At 42.7% G+C, this 22287-nt stretch overlaps 1 protein-coding gene across 3 annotated transcripts in view; it reads left to right on the plus strand.

Annotated features, from left to right (window-relative positions):
• Positions 1-22287, plus strand: part of dock1 (dedicator of cytokinesis 1) — a 273627-nt gene that overhangs the window by 249378 nt on the left and 1962 nt on the right. For all 3 annotated transcript variants that reach the window (XM_033610905.2, XM_033610904.2, XM_078163716.1), the window contains exons 45-51: positions 63-239; positions 2787-2870; positions 11890-12027; positions 14227-14369; positions 14766-14964; positions 17528-17705; positions 19933-20084. In XM_033610905.2, coding sequence (XP_033466796.2) covers positions 63-239; positions 2787-2870; positions 11890-12027; positions 14227-14369; positions 14766-14964; positions 17528-17705; positions 19933-20084 — 1071 coding nt within the window. The remainder of the gene's footprint in view (positions 1-62; positions 240-2786; positions 2871-11889; positions 12028-14226; positions 14370-14765; positions 14965-17527; positions 17706-19932; positions 20085-22287) is intronic.

Consider the following 22287-nt stretch of genomic DNA (forward strand, 5'->3'; position numbering starts at 1 on the left):
TGCACTGAAAGAGGTGTATAAACGCTGAGGAGAGTTGATAACACTTTCACTTAACTTCACAGGAGGAGATCAGTCCACTGGAGAACGCCCTGGAGACGATGCAGCTGACCAATGAGAAGATCAGCAGCATGGTGCAGAGGCATCTCAACGATCCTAACCTTCCAATCAACCCCCTCTCCATGTTGCTGAATGGGATTGTGGACCCAGCAGTCATGGGAGGTTTTACCAACTATGAGAAGGTAGAAAACATGAAAAAGTTCTGGATTTATTTCATCCCGTTATTGTCTCAACCTGTACACCTGTATGTCCACATTTTGAGCATTGTGTTAGTTCAGGCAGGACACGATGGCAAGCTCATCTCACTGCTGCTGCTTTCCCTGCCTTAGGCTTTGCTTGTAGGCGCATGGAAGGGCAGGGAGTTTGCTCTCTCTGCCTCAGGCTTTCCTTGTTTGCACATGGAGGGGCAGACAGGTGTGCTCTCTCTGCCTTAAGTCTATCCAAGCAGGCACGTATGAGTGACTTTCTGCAAAGGCCCAAGGAAAGGCAGAGAGGCCCCAGAACAGAGCCATACCGCCAAATATAATACTGCAAATGGAAATAAGGTTTTCTTTGACTAAATGTTCTTGACTGAACTCCATTTTTAGCGTCACTCTACTTTAAGAGAAGGAATAATTTGACATTTTGGGAAATTTGCTTTTTTTGTTTGAGTTGATGAGGAGATCAGTACCACTAAATATGAAGCTAAAGCCAGAAGATGGTTAGCTTCGCATAAAGACTGAAAGCAGGGGGAAGCTAGCTAGCCTGCTCCTCTCTTAAGCTAACAAAATCCACCTATCAGCACCTCTAAAGCTCATTACCTACCTCATGTAACATCCTTGTCGTCACAGTGAGGTTGCCAGGTGATCAGGAGACTTCAGAGACTTCAAAGACGTCGTCTGGCACATAAACCCTGTAACACATGAGTAGTTGTTTTTGTGCACTTCAGCGGTTGTAAAGAAATGACAAAAAAAACGTGCTAATTAGTGAGCTTTAGGGCACAATCCTTCACAAGTATGATTTACAAGACCTGCTCTCAAACCTGAACTGTGGCTTGTAATACTGCACCCACCACCTGCACATATGACCAATTAGTTCAGCGCTCGACCTACCAACACAAGATATGTGACCTGACACGTAACAGCAAATCTTCAATAACCATGCACTGTTCAAATAATTTAGTGAGGCAGCACATTTAAAGTGATCATTTTGGGACATTTTATACATGTGAAACTAAAATAGGTGAATATATTTTAAAACTTTAGCAAGTAAAGAAACCAGAACTGAACCCAGTAATAAAATGAAGATAAATTACAACCCACAAATCACCTTTTTTGCGGGTCTACCACCCACAGCTATCCAACCCGATGCAGGACTCTGCTTTAGAAGTACTGATAGGCAGATGTTGTTTCCTTTCGACAGAGCCTGGCCTTGCTGTTTCCCTCTGTTTCAGTCATGCATCATATATGTACTTCTGCGAAAAAGCTTGTGCAGAGCTGTGACTATGTGCCAGGCACTGCAGATGCCGTTGAAGTTTGACAGCACATCAGAGCCAGTAGGTGGGATTTTGCGGACAAGTACCTCACATTCATTACAGCAACAGCAATTAGCATGGACCAGTTTGAAGAAAAGCTAGCGGAGCAACTCAGAAGATGTCAACAGTCTACTTGTAAATGGAAGCCTCTGAGGGACATTTTAGCAAAAATAATCAGCTCCTGGCTTCTTCCCTTTTGTCAAGCATAGGAAAACGGAGGGCAATTATGGAGCTACAGTGGACATTAGTTGTGCAAACTTTAATAGCAAGTCCCAACATGCATGTGTGAAATTACATGCTACGCGCACTCTGCTGCAGTAGTGGCACGTCAGTCCCCTAATTTCACACTCAAAACGAAGTGAAGAAGCTTATTTCTCATAATGTCCAACACAAGATCTTCTGACACATTTTTATATTCCTGAAAATATCTGTAAATTTCTAATACTAATTTAATTCAATCTACATTCAAAGCAAGTTCAGATAAGCCCTTGTTTTCATGCTGTGAAATGAAATCATAATATCGTGCATATTTTAGATCCTGGAAGCTCTAATTTCATCAGCCTTAACATTATTATCACTACACTTGTGACCAGTCTCTCACACATCATTTGCCTCTCAACATCACAGAGCATCATAAATCCGTTTTTGTTTGATGTGACCTGAGCCTTTTTTTACTTTCAAAACTCAATCTTCCCTGCACGCTGTTTTTTTTTTTAGCACATTTCTAGTGTTCTCACTGTTTTGTTTTGTTTCTTTAGCGGCACACTCCATTCACTGTAACACAGTAGCGACTCATGTGGAAAGAGAAACTCTTCTGAAATAGTGTTTGATCATAAAAAAAGTGATAGCCTGCTGGTTTCCCAGCATATATCACAACCTGGAATAGATTCATATTGGTCTCGTGAAACGGTGCAGTATGAGTCAGAGGAGGAACGATGTGAATTCTTTGCCCTCAGGTCACTCCTTCGTCTCGGTAAAATAGTGCGGGTGGTGGAGGAGAGACGGATGTCTCGAGTGTATTTTTTCTCATCTTAACAGCTCCTCCCGATGCTTCCCCCCTTTGAATGTCTTTTTTTCTCCCTCGTTTCTCATTTTATTTATATTACAAACTTCTTCACATTTCAGATTGTTCCCTCCGTCTTACTCTGTAGTTACCCCTCCTTTTCCTCCCTTCATACAAACAGACTTACTCTAGTATTCTCTCTCTCTCCTACAGGCCTTCTTCAATGATAAGTACATGCAGGAACACCCAGAGGACCTTGAGAAGATAGAGAAACTGAAGGACTTGATCGCCTGGCAGGTAAGACTGAAGCTCCTACACCTGCAGCTATGTGGAGTGCATATGATCTTGGTGAAGCATCGCACCGTAGTTCATAAAGCATCAGTCTGTGTCGCCAAACATATCAGGGTTCAAGAAAAAGTGTCATGGCCTGCTCGTCACAAATTACACGCTTGTTTACTTTAAAAGATGACGTTTTTCATCATATTACATGGTATTTCTTTTTCCATGGCGCACAGAAAGAGCAGAGGAATAAATAGCCTACAGGGAGCCAAAATACTGAGTGTGATAAGATGGTATGGGGGAGCATGAGATGCATGAAAATTTGAATTCATGCCACTTGGCCTTTCAGCATGAGTGGGCTTTCCTAATTTGCATGGATTTCGTTTGGGCTATTCACTTAGCCTTTCAGGTGCTGAAAAGATAGTGGCCTTATATGCAAGTTGCTGTGGTTTAAGTTATTAAGGTTAATTAGTGGAATCAAAAGTAGAAATTTGGGAGCCATGGGAGCTCCACCCCAGCAAGGGCCCTATAGACACCGGGCAGTGTGTTTTGACACCTGAAAGTCTTTCACACACAGCGGAGAGTTTGTATGCTGAAGGATACGTGTTTGGTTCTGTATATTATGGCATTTATATCTGAAATGTTGTCCCCTTACTGAAACGCTGCTGCTGCAAAATGAGAAGGAAAGGTTACAGCTGAAAATATAATATCGTTTGAAGAACTTGTGAGTGCACTGCCAAGAGTGTCCAATGACGGTAACTGAAGTGAGCAGGGGGAAAAGTGTGTTAAAGAGTTCAGTGGAGATAATAGCGAGGGAGAGTGCTGAAGCAAACATTCTGGAGTTAAGGAGGACACTCCACTGCGTGAAGAGACAGAGAGAGATCAGCACTGGCGGTTTTGCGAGCTCTGCACCCTCGCTCAGCCCGGAGGAAGTGCACACACAGCAGACATGAAAATGCTCATACACACATATTGCTGGAGTACGTCGCAACACGTGCTTTTTAACAGCTTACTATGAAACTCTGCAGATCTTTAGCTCATTTGTGGCTCATCTTTGATTAATAAACTCCCAGCTTGTCATTGCTTTCTAGTAGAATAACAAAACCGCTCTTAGAAAGCTGCACTGTTGGTTTTCTGTTTTGTTTTGCTCTTTTTATTACTCTCTCTTAACTCTTTAGCTCTGAACTAGGGGTCACTTTAATAATCAGGAAGTCTTTGTTTCCTGCCTTATGGTTCACCCAGGAATTGAGCACAGATACAAGAAGTTTCTCTGTCTGCTTCCTATCGCTAGTTGCAAGGAAAAAGGAAGTTAATTGAATTTGCAGTAGTTGTTCCCCTCTCCGTTGTTGTAAAATAGGTCAACTTTGTGCTCTGCATCTCTGGCGGAACTCCTCCGAATCTGAAAAGTTCTTTTGTGTTTGTGAAACCTTTTGTCTTTGCAAGGCACCATGATTCACACAGGAATATATTGGCTTCTCATTTGATGTCATGTTTATTCCTCCTTAGAAGTAAAACTGTGTTTTAAAATTACTATTATCCATATTAGACGTTAATCTAGTGTTTCCATATTCATTTTTTGAAGACATTCAGAGGATATGTAGGGTATCACTGACTGAAGCAGAAGTTGACAAAGCAGGTGAGGGCAGCCTAAAAATAAACTACTTCATCACTCCTGGAAAGATGTGAATATCACAAATGCATTATATCTGACAAGGTTGGAGTATGCAACCAGATTTTACCTTTAAGACCTATCAGTTATTTTTATATCCATCTTGAAGCAAAGGCTGAACAATAATGTCTGTAAGACTATGTTTATTCCAAAGCTTTGTGTAGGTTCCAATGTGATACTAAAATGTGAAAGATAACCATTTCCGCATCAATTTGAGATTTCAGCCTGACTAGAATAGTGTTGGAAATCAAACTGCAATTTTGAAATGATCCTCCACCCACAATCCACAGTACTAATTAGCAGGAGCTCAGTTGTGCACCCAGTCACACCAGTATGAGATAAACGCATTGCACGATCTTGGCAGCTGGTTAAAAAAAAACGTCCCTTACATCAAGCTAACCAAGTGTTTGAAATCACGGTGGTATGTATCTTCCATGAGCACAAACAGACACGATTGAAGTCGTTTGGTGTGATCATCACAGAGACATGTCATAGAGAAAGCAGAAATACGTTTGTTGAGCCCACGCCAAACATACACACAAGGAACCCTTTTTAAAGAGATGACTAAGGCAGAGTTGTTGATATGAAATGGTATCAGCTGTCTCCTTGCCAGAGACAGCATGCTTGTTTATCTCGCGTCTTGAATCTGTCTAAATGAGACAAATGAAGGCGAGCCTGCTCCAATGAACAAACTAAACGTTTCGAAATGAGCCAGCATGCACTGTTATTCTGAAATACCCATTGTCCTCGTCTAGTAATTAGAGAGGAAATGAGCAAGTGGAAATCAGGAAATTAGGTATTGTAGAAAGCTCCCTGGCAAATACAAAGTAGGTGTTTTTGTGTGATGTTTCTGGTTATAATTGGCAAACGCTCTAGACAGATGCCTAAATTAGCAGCTTTAACTTCTCACTGCACCATGATCCATTCTATTTTAAAGTTGTTAAGGGTAGCTGGGTGATCAATAAATTGAATCAAAGACCCAAGAAGGCAGTTTTCACAAGAGAACCATCAACATAAACAGAATATTTAGCCCCCTTTCCCACTGGACAAAACACCCACTAACATCTGGCTCTTTTCATTTAGTGGGAAAAGTTACAATTGGCATTCAAATGACTGCAGTCATCACCAGTGTTTATCAACTCCAGCTCCAGTCAGCAGCAATGTAAACACTGTATCTGGGTGGACACAGTAATTGATGCCCCTTCTCAAGCATGACCGTCACTTACTTCTGGAACTTCTGCAACTCTGAACCTGAAATTCCACCCGAGCAGCGCACAAACAATCATTGTAAAATAGTCGGCACCAATTTTTAAGGAGAGACGAAATAAGTACCGTGCTGCTCTCTATTGTTTACGAAGGACTGGAACGCATATGGTCTTCTACTTCTCGGAAAACGAGAGGTCGGGCACTGGTTGCTACTCCAACATTCAAGAGCGTAGAGGAAGGTCGCCCATGATATCACAAAACAACCAAAACCAGCACTGTATCATTAGTTGTTTTTACGCGGCGATCGCACTATAGGGACGTTATGAAGTCTATTCTTTGCATTGGAACTGAAAGAAAGAGTTTAAAATAACATTGTGAGCTCTTTAACCAAACAACGATGGCATCATGCAGCCGCCGTGTGTAATTTTAGATAGCATGTGTGACATTTAACAGTCACGTCGGCAGCGCTGAACAATGGCATAACATGACAATAACATTAGTTTACCATCCCAGTTACATGGTGGCTGATCTCATCCTTAGCTCGGAGTGCAGGGAGCTCCTGGAAGTTATTGTCTCCCCAATTTGCTGACCATTTTCGGACGCTGTTCTTCCTTCTTTGACTTAGCTGCTAACTGCTTCTAGCAGCTTTTTAAATCTCCCAGAGATGGGTTGCACATAGTGTTGTCACGATACCAAAATCTTTGTTTCGGTACCCATACCAATATGAATTTCGATACTTTTCGATACTCTTCGGTACTTTTCCTAAGGAAAAGTCCTTTTGGCTACAAACCTTTAGAACAATAAATAGTAGGGGTGTAACGGTACCAAAAAAATCATGGTTCTGTCAGTACCTCGGTACGGACGTCACGGTTTGGTTGCTCAAATGTTCCACCAAGTTTGTGTTGTCTCGTGTTGTCTCCCTTTGCGAGGCAGACTTTCTCTTGTCTTTTTTCACATGCGCCAGCTGTGAATGTTGATACAGGTGTTGTCATACACACCACTTGTGCAATCTGTGCTCCAATAGGAACAAGGAAGGCGTTTGTGTGCATAAATGAGTAAAATAAATTAAGGAATTGAATCAATTTCAAAGTACCGCTATTCTCCAAATGCAGTATAGTACCGTTTGGAATACTCTAGTACCGCGGTACTATTTTAGTACCGGTATACCGTGCAACACTAGTTGCACACATACATGTCAAAATGTCACACCCATAACCACCCGTATCTAGTGGTTGTAATCAGTTGTTCCCCATCACATGACATCCCAAGATACAGCCATCACAATGAAAAACAGGTGCTCTGGGATGCTTGTGTGCCATGTTAGCATCACTCTCACTTTGAAGCACATATTCCACCCACCTACATTGACAACAGTAGCTTTACGGGTGCAGAAAATGTGGCCTGTGACCGGGCCTTAAAACCGTTTTCTCGCATGTTCCTAACATTGAACAGGACACCTCAGAAGAAAGGATTTATACACCTATTTTAACTGGGGTGTCCTGCATTTAACAAAAAAGATACATGTGCTAGTGTTTGTGGAAAATAGGTATGAGAATTCTGTTTTCTTTTTAGTTTCTTTTGATTAGGATTTTTGCTTGTGATTTTGGTCCCTTCGTCTCATATATAGCAGAGTCTGCCTGCTTATTAGTCTGTCTGACTCACCACTGGCTGTGTACTTCTCTAAGACCTTTGTGACCTTCATGAAAGGTCTTAATATGTCATCATAGCCTTAATAACCAGCATCTCAAAGGAAATGTGGCTGCCCCAGCACCCTAGGGTGTGGCTCAGAAGTCTGCTCACTGTGCAGAGAGGGGTAGAGTGACAGGGTTCAGCTAAGAAGACAGAGATCTGAGAGACAGCACTGATATTAAGCAGCAGTGCCATTTCTTTCATACTTCTTTTCAGTGGGTAACAGTGGCATTCACCTGTTTAGAAATGGGGTTGGGGCTTCATTTGTAATCACAGCTTGTCCACAAAGTGCAGCTTGAAAGGTGAATGTTTAGTTCAAAAGTTGTGGTTCGCCTGGAAATATGATGGGAGACTAAGCACATACACGAGGAGACATCAACCCTCTTTTTATGTTCTGGAAGTACAGGAAAATAAAACACTTTAATGCAGAGGAACCTCTAGGCCTGATTTTTTGATTTGCTGCTTTATTCTAAATGCGTTCTAGTTTGCTCCCTATTTACAGTAAACTTATATGGGCTCATGACGTCCCAGTGTGCATCACATTTAAAGCTGCAATCAGTAATTTCTGACCACCAGGGGGCAGAAAAACTGAGAGCAAACTCCCAGAAACGTAGCCCTTGCAACGTTACCCTTGAGTCACTCACTGTTTATCAAGTGTTCCTGGTTGACCTGTTCAGGCTCCGACACCAGCTGACAGATGTCTTTAGTAGTGAGCATCTGTAGCTTACCATATATATGTACCATACCATTATTTTTGCATTGTGTCCATTGGCACTAGTTGTACACAATTGGCAGGTATTCAGCTAATTTAATCTTTCATTTGAGCTTTTGTATGTTTAACTCTATTTACAGCCCCTCATTTACTTTGGCACATTGCTGTTTTGTACTGGTGGCATAACATTAGCATACACTTGGCTCAGGGTTTTCTCTCCATTTTTTAATTTACTTTACTGTGCCTGACCATTTTCTGCCCATGTCTGTGTTCCTTCATGCCTGCTAGGATGACCAAACCAAACCTCTGCTCTTACTTTCTCAGCCAGCATTTCAATATCTCACAGAAATTTCTGTCTGGCACTCCAACTTTGCCCTTTTCTCCTATAAAAAAATAACTCTTTGTAAGCTAACCTTTAGAGTGGAATTTTGCAGGGTTTTTATGAATGCAGTCCCAGGTAGGGATGGATACTGAAACCCTGTTTTAAAGCTGGGGGAGGCAGATATCTGGGGAGGAGAGAAGCAGCCTTCGTCTTCTGTTCTAAGTCCCTCCCACCAGACCAACACAGACGGTGAGGTGCTCAAGCTAACGTTAGCTACATTAACGTAAACTTGAAACTGCAGCTGTGAGCCTTTTGCTCCTGTTAGCAAAAGGCTAAACTATTAGCAACATTCTCTTCATCCCTGAAAATTTGGGAACTGCCCATTGGTCCGACAGCCCATTGTTCCGACCATATTAAACCCATTGTTCCGAAGTCCGTTCCGAAATCATCATGATGCCCTGTGGTTAAGGTCTGGTTAGGTTTAGGCACAAAAACCACTTGGTTAGGGTCAGGAAAAGATCATGGTGTGGGTTAAAATGAAAAAGAAAGTGACAAACACATAAGCCGTGAGCCTGCTCCGCCTCAGGCCTTTCCCAGCTGACCCAGAGCCCGTCGTGGCGCACCATCAAGATAGAAATACGCCCGCCAGGAGCCGTTCAGCACTGTGGACCGTCGGACTAATGGGATGTCGTACCAATGACATGGACCCGAAAATTTTACCGATATCGATGCGTGTTTTGTTTCACATCAGACTCTCTTTCACGCCCTTTTTCATTGTCACTTTTGGCCGCGCTGTGTTGATTTGCATTTCCATCGCCATTTTAAGCGCGCCGTGCTACACCAAGCCGCAGCAGAGACAGACCTTCTCAGGAGTAGGTCCAAAAACCTGTATGTTCTTATTTTCTTCTCATCTTTTTCTTTGTTTGTGACGTTTATGGGCATGTACCCCCACAGTACTCGGGTGAGGTCTGGGCTTTATAAAAAGATAGCGACCAGGCACCAGACCGTAAGCAGCAGGTATCCAAGAGGGACAGCACTGAAAAAACACAATCATAGTGAGGCGAAACGCCAAACAAGTAACTCTGGGGTTGGGATATACTTTCACTTTTGCTAGTGTGCATGTTTACAAACAGCAACCGACAGTCCTGCTTATTATACTTTTAACAATACCCTTCACTAGCCCCTGGTCTCCAGTGCCTAATTATCTTATATTAACATCAGCCTCACATGAGGTAATATCTCCTACTGATATCCCAAATCCTAAACTCTCTGTCTCTGTTGGACTGCTGGAGCAGAATAAAAAGTTTTTTTAAAAAGTTGGCATATGTAATTAAACTACTGAACATGTACAGTATGTGTGTGTACATGTATGTGTGTGTGTGTGTGTGTGTGTGTTTGTTTTTGCAACCTTGAGCCTAAGTGCCTTCCACAATGAGCTCATCTCTGTGCAGCTACCAAGCAGAATTCTGTTGCCATGCCACCACTCAGTCACACTCAATCATCCTAAGGTCTATAAAAAGATGCGGGTATCCTGAGAGACGTGAATCTTGCCTCAGCTTTCACTCTCGCTGCTTCTTCTCCCCGTTTCCGCCTGTTCCGTCTCACAACACTTTGTCCTTCAGACTCCTCTCCCTCCCCTTTGCCTCTCTTTCCTCTCACCTTTTCTCTCTCCTCTCCTCTCCTCTCCTCTCCTCTCCTCTCCTCTCTCCTCTCCTCCAAGAGGTCCCAGCGGTGATGATGAAGGTGCTCAATATCAGGGGAAATCCTCGCAGGGTGTCTGCAGCCTTCTCTCATTTATCTTTCTGTGCCAGAGCTTTAGTTTTGCGGAGCACAGTAGCTAACTCTCAGTGAGTTAAATATCCTGGATGTTAGACACTGTGATACATGCTCAGCACCTCTTTTCAATCTGCTCGCTGCATGCTGCCTGTCATAGAATGCTGTTGAATGTATTGCTGCAGTGTATTACATGGCTGCAAGCTGATTTTTCAATCATCAGTATTATAGATGTGTTTTTTCTGCATTACAGTATTCATATTCTCCCCATTAATAAGCCCACCGTGTGTTGAAACGTGTGTAAATAAAACATGCACCGTTTGAGATTATTACAAAAGGTTGCATCACGACAGTGAGCTGGTGTTATGTGCCAGCTGAGTGAAGTCGGTTCTCGCTGTAGCCTGCTGTGGAGGGGCAGTTTGTCCTCGGAGGCGAGGAAGAAAGGCGAGCAGTCTCTAGGGAATCGGAGGTTAGCAAACACACACTCCTTCTCTTTACTGGCCCACCTATGCCAGATACTTCACACAAGTCTTTGTTCTCTGAGGCAACATCTTTTGTTCCATTTGCTCAAGGCTTAGGTGAATTTGTTAGCAGTAAAAGTTACTGTACTTAAGATGAGGCACAAGATGCACTCTGCAATTTAGTGTTGCCTTGTATTTGAAGTGTGCAAATGCACCACTCTGACTGGGGCCGATTAATATAAACGTTTGAATTAAATCCCCTTTAATGTGGTTTATTTTTTTGTTTTGTTTTTTACTTATTCATAAGCATAAAAGCATAAGCTGCTTTCCTTTCACCTTTAACAGTATTTCTCACTTATAGCAGCGCGGCAGTCAGGGAATATTTTTACAGTTGCCATGGGAAAGAAAAAGGTCTGTTATTACCACAGCTGAATGTAACATCGTTGCCTGTTTCTGGCAAGTTATTGTGCAGCTCTCCACTGCTTTACTACAGCCAAAGATGGCATTTTACACTCAAACACCAGCTTCTGGAAAAAAAACAAAAAAACAATTGACCTGTGATTTCAACCAGAAGACAAAAAAAATCACTCAAATGCTGGCTTCCCTGGGGATGACGCTTCCTCCTCTTGCCAGATTTAGTCAGCAGAGCTTGCTGACACTGACTGTGGCACTGGGGTTTCCTAATTACTAGTTTTCAGCAGTTTCTGACTCTCCCTCTCTCCCCCTCCTTCTACCTGCCTCTGTTTTATGTTTAGATTTTGCTATTCACCACCTGCCTACAGTGCAAGAGGCAGCAGTATGCTGGAAAAAGGTGCATTGCGTCTTTATTTGCGTCACTGGTTAAGAGGAGAACATCCATCACATGCAGTACATACCGCTACATGTTTTCTGTCCTTGTTCAATATACCAGTGATGTGTTGATGGTGGGGGTGGGAGGCAGGGGGAGGGAGTCTCATAGCAACAGTCTTCTCTAAAGTCTACATCCACCTGGATAAGGCTGCAGTGGTATTTCCTGTTGTAGATTCACTGCATGTGCTGAGTATACACAGCCAGGGGGACCAGAGGTCATGTGAGTTAAATTGGTTGTATGTGGCGGGACAGCAGCGTATTCCTCTGATGAATGGAGAACCGGCGTGCCGCTAACCTCTCATCTCTCCAGGGTATGTTGGATGGAGGTTTCTTACACTACTGTTTTGCCCCGCCAGATCCCACACCTCGCCGAAGGTGTCCGCATCCACGGGGAGAAGGTCACGGAGGCGCTGAGGCCTTTCCACGACCGCCTGGAGGCCTGCTTCAAGCAACTGCGGGAGAAGGTTGAGAAACAGTATGGGGTAAAGACCCTGGTAAGAGCTTTTCCTTGTTTGTGACCTTTCTGTTACACGAAAAGTGCTTTGTAGCTCCGTGTGGTCATTTTTAGCAGGCACTAATGGAATCTGCAGCAGTTACTTTTATTTCTTCTGCTGTGTTGACCGAGGATTTCACATCAATATGTTATTGTTACACCTTCCAGAAATCCATTATCTTGGATTCTTGTCCTTCTGTTCCTTTGTTTGGTTTAGCATTTATTACACACACAAACACACACACACACACACACATTTATATACCTGACCATGCATATCGGCCTATACCGAGCCATGATACCATTTCATTATAAATAATAGTAGTGTTCAAAGTGTTCCACCATTTACGTCTCTGCAGAAGCAGACTTGCCAGACTGCACCCTGAGGTTGATCCCACCTGTCAGAGGTGTCATGCTGCCCCCGCTACCCTATACCACATGTTTCCCTCCTGTCATTCGATTGCCCCATTTTGGTCGTCTATATTTGAAACTCTTTCACAGATGTATGGTCGTAATATACCACCAAACCCTGTAATTGCTGTGTTTGAAGCAGCTCCACAAGGATTGTCCCTTCAAGTAGCCGATCAAATTCCATGGCTTTTGCATCCCTTCTGGCCTGCCGAGTAATTCTCCTGAAGTGGAAGGACAGGGCTCCACCTTCACATGCGCGTTGGGTCAGAGAGGTGATGGCACACCTAAAGCTAGAAGAGCTGAGATATCGCAGTCAGGGGCTCTATTAAAAAGTACTGCGAGGCGTGGCAGCCCTTCCTGGACTACTTGAACAAGCTTCCATATGCCAAGTTGACTGAATAAGTATTTATTTTATTATTTTAATTATTATCTAATTTATTTCAATTTATTTTCTCTTTTTTTATCTGTCTGTTATTATCCCTGTTATCCAATATAACAGAACTAGATGGCACCAAAAAAAATTACATTTGAAAAACTCAACAGCAATGTGTCAGAAATCTGAAAATCTAAAAATGACAGGGCTACTCAAGATAATCCACAGTCCTTGTTGTGAGCAGTTTCATGCAGATATTATTTTCTTTCTCCCAAACTACACCTGCCAACCGCATCACCGCACAGAAGGAAATGTGCATCACCTCTCTGTTGACAGCACAAGGTGTAAACATTAATGACGTCCTCTTCTGCTTAGCTGTAATGTAAGCCAACTCAGTGGTACCAGGTGAGCAAGCCGTAGATGTGCTTCCTTCTGTGCAGTGATACAGTTGGTGGGTGTAGTTCGGTAGAAAGAAAATAGTTCCTATACGAAACTGCTCACAACAAGGTCTGTGGATTATCTTGAGTACCTGGGTCACGATATCTGGAAAGGGATGTTGCTGGTTCTGCTGTATTGAAGAGAGGGCAGACATCTCTACGGCGGATATCTCCGACACTTGGTAACTGGTAAATAGCACTACAGTTGAGAGGAAAAATATGCATGTATGATTTAAGGTGAACTGTCCCTTTAAGAAAACAAACAGCATAATTAAGACAACAATGTTGTATTCCATTTCTAAGAGCTGATGTCAGGACCACAAACATAATTAACAAATACCTCATTAAGCTACTAATTTCTGACTCTGAGTTCCCTGTTCCTTTACATTACATCCTCCAAATGCACTCAGAACATGTATGTCATACTTGCCCTTTACTTTTAGCTGAAGTCAGCTTGTTTGCAGCGGGATGCTGCTGGCGACCACCTCCCATCTCTCTCCCCCTTTTACAGATTTAATTGTTGCTCGGCCAAGCTTCTCCCTCAATCTTGCCCGAGGTAAAGGCGCCCTCGCTCAATTTAAAGGGAGAGGGTGGTGACCTTTCAAACGAGAGAAAAGCCATCACTTTTCAGGGTGTGATAATAAGGTTATCCTATCAGATGTGTGATGGCCCCTTTCTTCGCTCAAAAGGACTCTTTAAATGCAGAGGGGTTCATTGTTAAAGCTGCTCTTAACAGGTTTTTTCCTCCAGCAGGTTCTTTTTACAGAAGTAAATAGTACTACCAGAGTTCTTTTCCTCTAACTTTATGTTCCATTGTGTTGCTGTGTTGGAGTTTTGTACGGCACATAGAGTAAGGATGCTACTGGGACTGACTCCTCCCTATATCTCTAGTACTGTAAACAAAAATATGAATGCACAGAGCAGAGTCAGTGACTTCAAGCTGACTTCCTGTTGTTTTTCTCCTCCTCTGCGGTGTCAGCCGGCAGCAGACGAACGTCGGGGGCCTCGTCCTCACTCCATGGTGCGCTCCTTCACCATGCCCTCCTCCCAGAGGCCACTGTCAGTGGCTTCAGTCACCTCCATCTCCTCTGACAACTCCCCCTCCAGGCCTGGCTCTGATGGGTAACACCTAGTTTACAGTTCTTCAGGGCATTGAATACCATACATTCTCCTTGGCTTTTGGTCATCCCATTTGAGCAGTTTTTTTGGGGGATTACTGTCTTGTAATAATCCCCATCGTCGTTATCTCAATAAGTCAGTGTCGGGCCTCATGTTTAACATTTGTACAGAGATTCCATTTTAAATTCAAACCTAAGAGGATTTCTGAGGATGTACCAAGGCTGCTTTTGATTAATTAACTCTGAGTTCATGAAGACTGTGCACCTGTCACATACAACATAAATCCTTACCGACTTCATTTTGCAAATGTGAATAACATTTATGTCATTAACTATGTAGTTATTCTTGCTTTGATAGTCCTTGTCTGATTGGACCGTCATCGTATTATCGTTCTAACAGTTTTGCCCTGGAGCCTCTCCTGCCAAAGAAGCTGCACACCAAGTCTCAGGACAAGCTGGACCGTGACGAGCCCGAGAGGGAGCGCAAAGAGAAGAAGAAGGAGAAGAGGAACAGTAAGCACCAGGAGATCTTTGACAAAGAGATGAAGACCACGGAGATCCCTCTGCAGCCCACTGAAGCTGTCATACTGTCAGAGACGGTACTGAGAAAGTGACCTGTGCAAGAAATTCACCTTTGTTTTTCTCCTTTCCTCTGTCTCTTATTGTCCTTTTGTTATTTTTACTTTGTCGTATTTCCCATTGTTTTCTTGAACAATTGTGTATTCTCCTGCTCCTCTCCTCTTTTCTCTCTTGTACTTTATCCTACGCAAATGTAATGGCAATTTGCTGTAGGTGTTCATGGTTCACAAAGAAAGTAGGGGTGATGATAAATGCAGAGAAGTTAGAGAATTAATATGCATGCAACTACAGTCACGTATTGGCACCAAGAACAAAAAAAGGTTTAGACTGGAAGCATCATGATGCTCGTTCTTCTTCTTTGTTTGGGAAACCTATTCCTGGTTCCAGAGCATTATGGACAGGTGACCCCTGACCTTTCTTTTAGTGCCACCATCAGGCCAGCACCACTCTTGTACACAAGAATAATCTAAATCTAATGGCCAGGTTCCTATGATATTTTCTAAGCACAATGATGCTCCCAAAGGTTGTTCTCCAGGGCCACCCTTACATGAATTTTATATATAAGATAATTAAGTAGTAGATTATCATACAGTTTGCTAGGCATATTCATGGTTTTCAGAGGATGAATCCAGTTGACTTCTCCTCCTCCACCAAACGCCCCACTTGCACACAGGATCTCATACAGTATGCATACATTAAAGGGATACTTCAGATTTTGGAGTGATGTTGTAGTGATGTTGTATGACAGTTTCAAACACAAGTACACAAATCAGCTTCACTATAACTCGCAGCATTCACAGACAAACACTTGTCTTTATCTGGACACATTTTCCCCACAAATACAACATGCTAACGTTATTAGCACAAGCCTATGGCATTTTACATTGTATAAATTAGCCTAGCAGCTAGCGGAGATTTCCTCAACTCATATCAAACCAGGGACAACAGCAACATTTAACAAAGGTAACAACTCAGAAGGTTCACTGACAAAACAACTGTCTTATACTAAACACTTTTTCCAAACAAATATAACATGCTAATGTTATTAGCACAAGCCTATGGCATTTTACATTGTATAAATTAGCCTAGCGAATAGCGGAGATTTCCTCTGCTCATATGAAGCCAGGATAAATCACACACAAGACTTAAAATGCTATTTTTGTGGAGGCTTTATTGTCTTCACAATTTATTTTTTCTTATCTGTGAAATTAAAGTAAATAAAAGCTTTGTTTCCACTGAGGGAAATGGTTTCAGCTTACAGAAATAGACAGGAGGTCTGTGTCGCTGCAATGTGCAGTTATATTTGCTTTAAACTGATATTGATTATTTTAGGTGGCTTAAAGCAGTACATTGTTTAACTTAGATGGTGGCACTACTGCCTGCTTCCTCAAACTGGGAGTGTGCTGACCACCATTTTCTGTAGGTAGTACACTGACTATAGGTAACCACCTCATACAACCCCACTTCAAAAAATCAGACCCATTCCTTTAATGTGCCTCAGAGCAGTGGAAGACCTCTGTCGAATGGGTTGCAGTTAACACTGTATCTCTAAGAGGGTCTTTACCCTTTTCACTTGCTCTTTATTTTCTCCTCTCACAAATCTTCTACCTTTTCCTCTCTACATCACCGCTCACATTTATACCACCCAACTGCTCCCCCGTTCTCCTAGCACTCTGCATATCTTTATCTTCCCCCTCTCTGCTGTTCTCATGTTCCTCTTCACCACCGCTGTGTCAATTACAGCAGAGAGGTATCACTGTGTTCTGCATGCCCAGTGGGAATGCTCACTGGCTAATGGCATTAAGATAAGGGTAGGAATGGGATCCAAAAGAGGCCCCTGGCAGTGTTGGAGCCGTCTGGCTGATGGTAGAAGACTCCTGCCTCAGGGGTCAAGGGTAGAGCACCTAGAGGTCTGTGGTAGTCACCAAACCGTGGCAGGATATAGGAGTTTTAGTTAAAGTTTAATCTGAAACGCATAAATCAAGAAAATTGCTTTTTCACCCTCAATACAAATGTCAGTTTTGTGTTTTAGTGTTCTGGAAAAAGCATTACATCCCTGAATGAAGTGTGTTGTTATTTTCTGTTCCTCCCTCGTGGCTGACTGTTTGAGTTTGGCCAATTACAAAGATGTTTGTTAATGTAGCCTACAGTGTGGAATAGCCCTGAGGATATATCTTTTCATATTCAAATTCCTGCCATAATAAACCTGGGAGAATGCGGTCTTGCATGCAAACAATGATTTGTAACCACAAATAAGATATTGCAACCCAATGAGCACATTTATCCAAATGGTTTCTCCTTTAGGAATACAAATAGTCGACTTGATATGCGTGTGGATACACACACAGCCGTCCCAAAGGAGATGTGAAACAAGTTTTCTCCGTTTAAATGATCTTTTATTGATTTTCTGTTATATCTCACCAAAGACTCAACTTATTTGCCAAATAATAAATTCTGTTCTCAGTTCTGTTTTATTGGCTTGCTGTTTAATTTAGGTTGTTGTAGTCTGAGCACTCAGTAACAACTGAATCCCTTATAGTGCCTACTTCTTTTTTGTGTGTTTGTTTGTGCATGATCACACAGATCAGCCCACTACGGCCTCAGAGACCAAGAAGTCAAGTTCTCAGCCAGATTGGTGGAGACCGTCGCCTCTCCGTGTCCCCTGGACCCCCGTCTTCCTCCTCCAACTCCTCCTCCTCACCAGGACCCCCGCCCATCACACCCAGGAACAAACTCTCCTTCAGCCTGCACACTGTTTCCAGTACGAGCAATCTTACTTCACTCTCACTACCATTCAAACACACACTAAATAAAGAGGTTGTATCATCTTTAGAGTGAAGCTACAATCTCTGCGGGCCCTCTCTGCCTCCCTCTGACTTCTTGCATCACTGTTACCACATGCTGTGGTACACACGATGATGCTCTGTTTGATCTAAAACATAGCGCTATGAGTCATATTAGCAACACTTCTGTAAATGGCCAAGCAAATCCTAACTGTCAGCACCACACATTTACCTCTATATTTGTCTCTTTGTCACAAGGCTGGCTGCTAACACCAGAATCTCTCTTAATGGGCTCGATGTGTTAACGCAGTTATCAAGGATGTTCATTGTTCCTTCGAAGTTCTTTGCATCGTGAGACACAGTGTTCCTCATTCACATGCATTGCCTCCTCTCTTAGAGGCTTAAGATGAAACATTTTACCTGATGAGAGATGCTCAGACATGATTTATTACTTGACTGAATCCATTTCATCTCAGGATTGTATAACAATCTGCTGAAAGATTGTTGGAACTGAAAAGATGCACTCAATCAATTTAGTATTGTACTTCTTTAAAGTCAAAAAAGGAATATTCAACATAAATGCAACAGAGGATGAGATATCCTGAGTTTGGTTGATTGAATGGGTCTAACACCAAAAACAGTGGATGCTACACTTCCCATAGTGCAACTTTAACAGCACTTTTTCTACATCCTTCTGGCCTGCTAAATACCAAAGTTAACTTTAAGCCTTTCTTCTTATTATAAACCATTTATTCAGTGTTCATTTTGTCAGCTATCTTCAATTTAGTCTTAATCTTTAGACCAAAATGCCCATTAATTTGAGTTGCTTTTATCCTTAACAGTTTTAGTCTAATGTTTAGTCATTAGTCTTAGTAAAAATGTATTTTTCTCTAACTAACTAACTAACTAACTAACTAATTCAGTCAGGCTAATACAGGGATCAGAAATTGAAATCAAGGTTACAGGTTATATGAAAAGTTGAAGTGTCATTTCGGCATATAACACATTTACAAACTTATATTTCTCCAGCAGAGTTTTTGACTGTTTTAAAGGATGATTTATGAGCACATGCTTACTGATCAATGTTTGAGAAGCTCAAAATCTCAAACTTTGAGACCACAAATAGACAATTTGACTCAACTAGAGAACTTGGATTTGTGCCCAGGTTCATTTTAAGCTTTGACTTATCGATGTCACAGTTAAAAAGCGGAACAATAACTTATATTGCACTATTTCAGCCTGAATTTGTTCTAAATCTGCAATATCTTAGTCTGGAGGTTTAAACTCATGCCCTCTCAGAGTCTCTGATTAAAACTGCACTTTCAGCTCTGTCAGAGGAAAATCAGCTGAGTTCAGACTTTTTACTTATAGCACAGCTACACCCACAAATAAACTAGCCTCCTACCTGTCTGTAAAGTCCGGTGGCCCCCAGAAGGCTGCTCACTCTGCCTGCATGCTGCTGCAGGTCAGCAGCTACCATGCAGAGCTAGCTGCTAAGAGCCACTGCTGCAACAACAAACCTCACAAAGCCATTCAAAAGCTCCACCATCCACAGTCAGAAACACTCAGCTGCTTATTTACTGCCAAGTTGCAGCTCAAAACTCCAGTGTAGGTGTTTTGCAGGCTACCAACCCGTTGGTTCTCATAGCTCATACTCCTCATATGGCACTAAAAAAGTCCTGTTTCGTCAATGAAAATAAAACATACATTTCATCATAGATTTACAGCCAAAGATCTATGTTTGTTTCGATCATCTTCATCATTAAACAAATGTTTTTGATTGATCATAGTTTAGTCACTGTAATGAACACTGCATTTATTAAATGCTTATAAATGCTTAATTTGGGAGGTGAAAGTTAATTGTTTCCAAATTTGTCGTATCAAAGTCAATATAATTCTGATGACATGGTCGGGGTCGAGCAATAAAGTCCATACTTGACCTCAGAAATAATGTTTTGACAAAAAGTATCTTAAAATCTTCATGTATAAAATCAGTTCCCTTTTAAGTGTGTGCAGGAATTTTTCCCTCTTCAAGTGTCATTTTGCCCGAGTTCTTCTTGTTTCTATAAACATACAGATTGTCTAAATGATTGGAAATTCACCAGAAATAGCCCACTGATCTATTTTGTGTCTCAGCCATGCTGTTAACAGAGTAGACACACAATTTGATGATGAATGTGAGCTGATGAGCGCCCTCTTGCACAGGTCTGGAGCTGAACGGGATGGGCTGTTCTGACAAAGGTGAAACCCCTCCTCCGCTGCCAGTGAAAGGCAGCAATGCTGATTACGGCAACCTGGTAGATAATCAAGACTTGACGAGTCCCTCGACGCCTCCACCACCCCCGCCACATCAAAGGGTAGGTGTTTTAATTAGGGCTGAGAGGAGCTCCTTAATGATGCATGGCACTTATAATGAAACAAGAGGCCGCTACACACACTTGACATTCAGGTCAACCTCCTCCACTATCCCCTACCCCTGTATGTCCTGTGCTAATGTGCATGCGTCTGTGTCTGTGTGTGTCCATGCATGTTTCACACTCACATTTGTGCTTCATTTTTGTAATGTGTGTCACAGAAGAGTGTAGGCATCAGTCAGTTAGCAGCGAGGGCCTACGCCCGCCTGTCCACCCCGCTGTTATTTATACTTGTTCCCCCCAGCCAGCCTGGTGCTCAGACGTGATTGATTGGATGATTACTTTACCTCTCACATCCATCAGGAGCTCTCCCGCTGTTAATCAGCGGCTCGTCTCTCCACACTCACCGACATCCACGCTAGCCATCCTCTCGCCTCGCCACTCCGTTAACCAATGTTATTTATCCACTGTCACGGCCCGTGGACAGGTAGTAAGACGGAGCCTCTGCAGACAGTGTGGCAGCAGGCGGACAGTAGTGTAGTGAGAGCAGATGTTCAGAGGCTGAGTGACAGCCGCTCTTCATTTACAGCCCATGATGGAGGCAGAGGTGAGGTCATGACTAGTCTACTTCTTCTCTGTTGTCAGTTGTAAGCTCAGGTGTTAGGAATGGCATGCAGGTGGACGGAATAGTCCCAATGTGTAATTTTTTGACCACATAGATATGGACTATATTCATTAAAGTAATTTAATAGTTAACTTATAATCAGTAATGAACATTTTGTGTGTCTATGTGTCATGTGGTCTTTGCAGGTGTTATTGATTGAGAAAATATTTACCAGCATTAGAAAGTTTAGATTTAGGTGCACCAAGATCAGACTATATGATATGAGCCTAAACATGGCCCTGTCTCATAGGTGACAGGTGTTTAGAAGGGAAATTAGCCCCCATACAACAACTTGTCTGTTATAATGGAAGGCAACACATTCTTGCTCTAGAAAAGGGGTGTCAAACTCATTTTAGTTAATGGGTCACATAGAGCCCAATTTGTTCTTAAATGGGTCCGACCAGTAAAACCATTGCATAATGATCTGTAAGTAACAACAATTTTTCCCTTCCTTTTGGCGTAAATAAGTCCAATCTGAAAACGTCGTCCATCTGCAGAACAGATGATGAACAGCCTGAGATGTCTTAAGAAAAATAAGTGCAGTTTCCAACAATATGTCTCAGTTTGTCCACATTGAGTCAGTCTGCCACTCACTGTCATTGCATGTGCATCTTTCCATACATTTCCACTCCTTTGTAGCAATGCTGGCATCACCACACCAAACTAAATTGGAAGCTATTGGGGCGTCGGTAGCGTAGTGGATAGTGCCGGCGCCCCATGTGCAGGGGGATGCCCCGCTGCAGCGGTCGCAGGATTGAGTCTGGCTTGCAACCAGTTGCTGTATGTCACCCCCCGCTCTCTCTCACCGTGTTTCACTCTGTCCTGTACATTAAAGGCAAAAGCCCAAAGTAGTAATCTAGAAATTGGAAGCTAGTGAGGAAGCAGGTTAAGTTATCCCCTTCCTTACAAACCATTTAAATATCTTTAAAGTTTTGGCAGTGCTCCAGTAATGTGGCTCAACCAGTGATGGTTTAAGATAGATACAGATTCTTATATACTGAAGCCATCCATCCACTCATTCGAGGCCAAGTTGTGGGGGCAGCAGGCTGAGCAAAGTATTCTAGATGCCCCTCTCCCGAGCAACGCTTTCCAGCTCATCCTGGGGGTCTGAGGCGTTCCTAGGCCAGATGAGATATGTAATCCCTCCAGTGTGTTCTGGGTCTGCCCTGGGGCCTCCTACCAGTGGGACGTGCCTGGAACACCTCTAACGGGAGGCACCCAGGAGGCATCCTGATCAGATGCACGAACCACCTCAAATGACCCCTTTTGAGGCGCAAGAGCAGCTCTACTCTGAGCTCCCTCCGAATGTCCAAGCTCTTTACCCTATTTCTCAGGCTGAGCCTAAAAAACCCTTCATAGGAAACTCATTTCTGCCGTTTGTATCCGCGATCTGATTCTTTCAGTCACTACCCAGAGCTCATGACCATATGTGAGGGTTGGGACATAGATGGACCAGTAAATTGAAAGCTTTGCGCCAGCATCACTGCAAGAGTCGCACCAAAATGCCGATCCATCTCACACTCCATTTTATCCTCACTCGTG

Source organism: Epinephelus lanceolatus, chromosome 21 (assembly GCF_041903045.1).
Source record: "Epinephelus lanceolatus isolate andai-2023 chromosome 21, ASM4190304v1, whole genome shotgun sequence".
NCBI lineage: Eukaryota > Metazoa > Chordata > Actinopteri > Perciformes > Serranidae > Epinephelus > Epinephelus lanceolatus.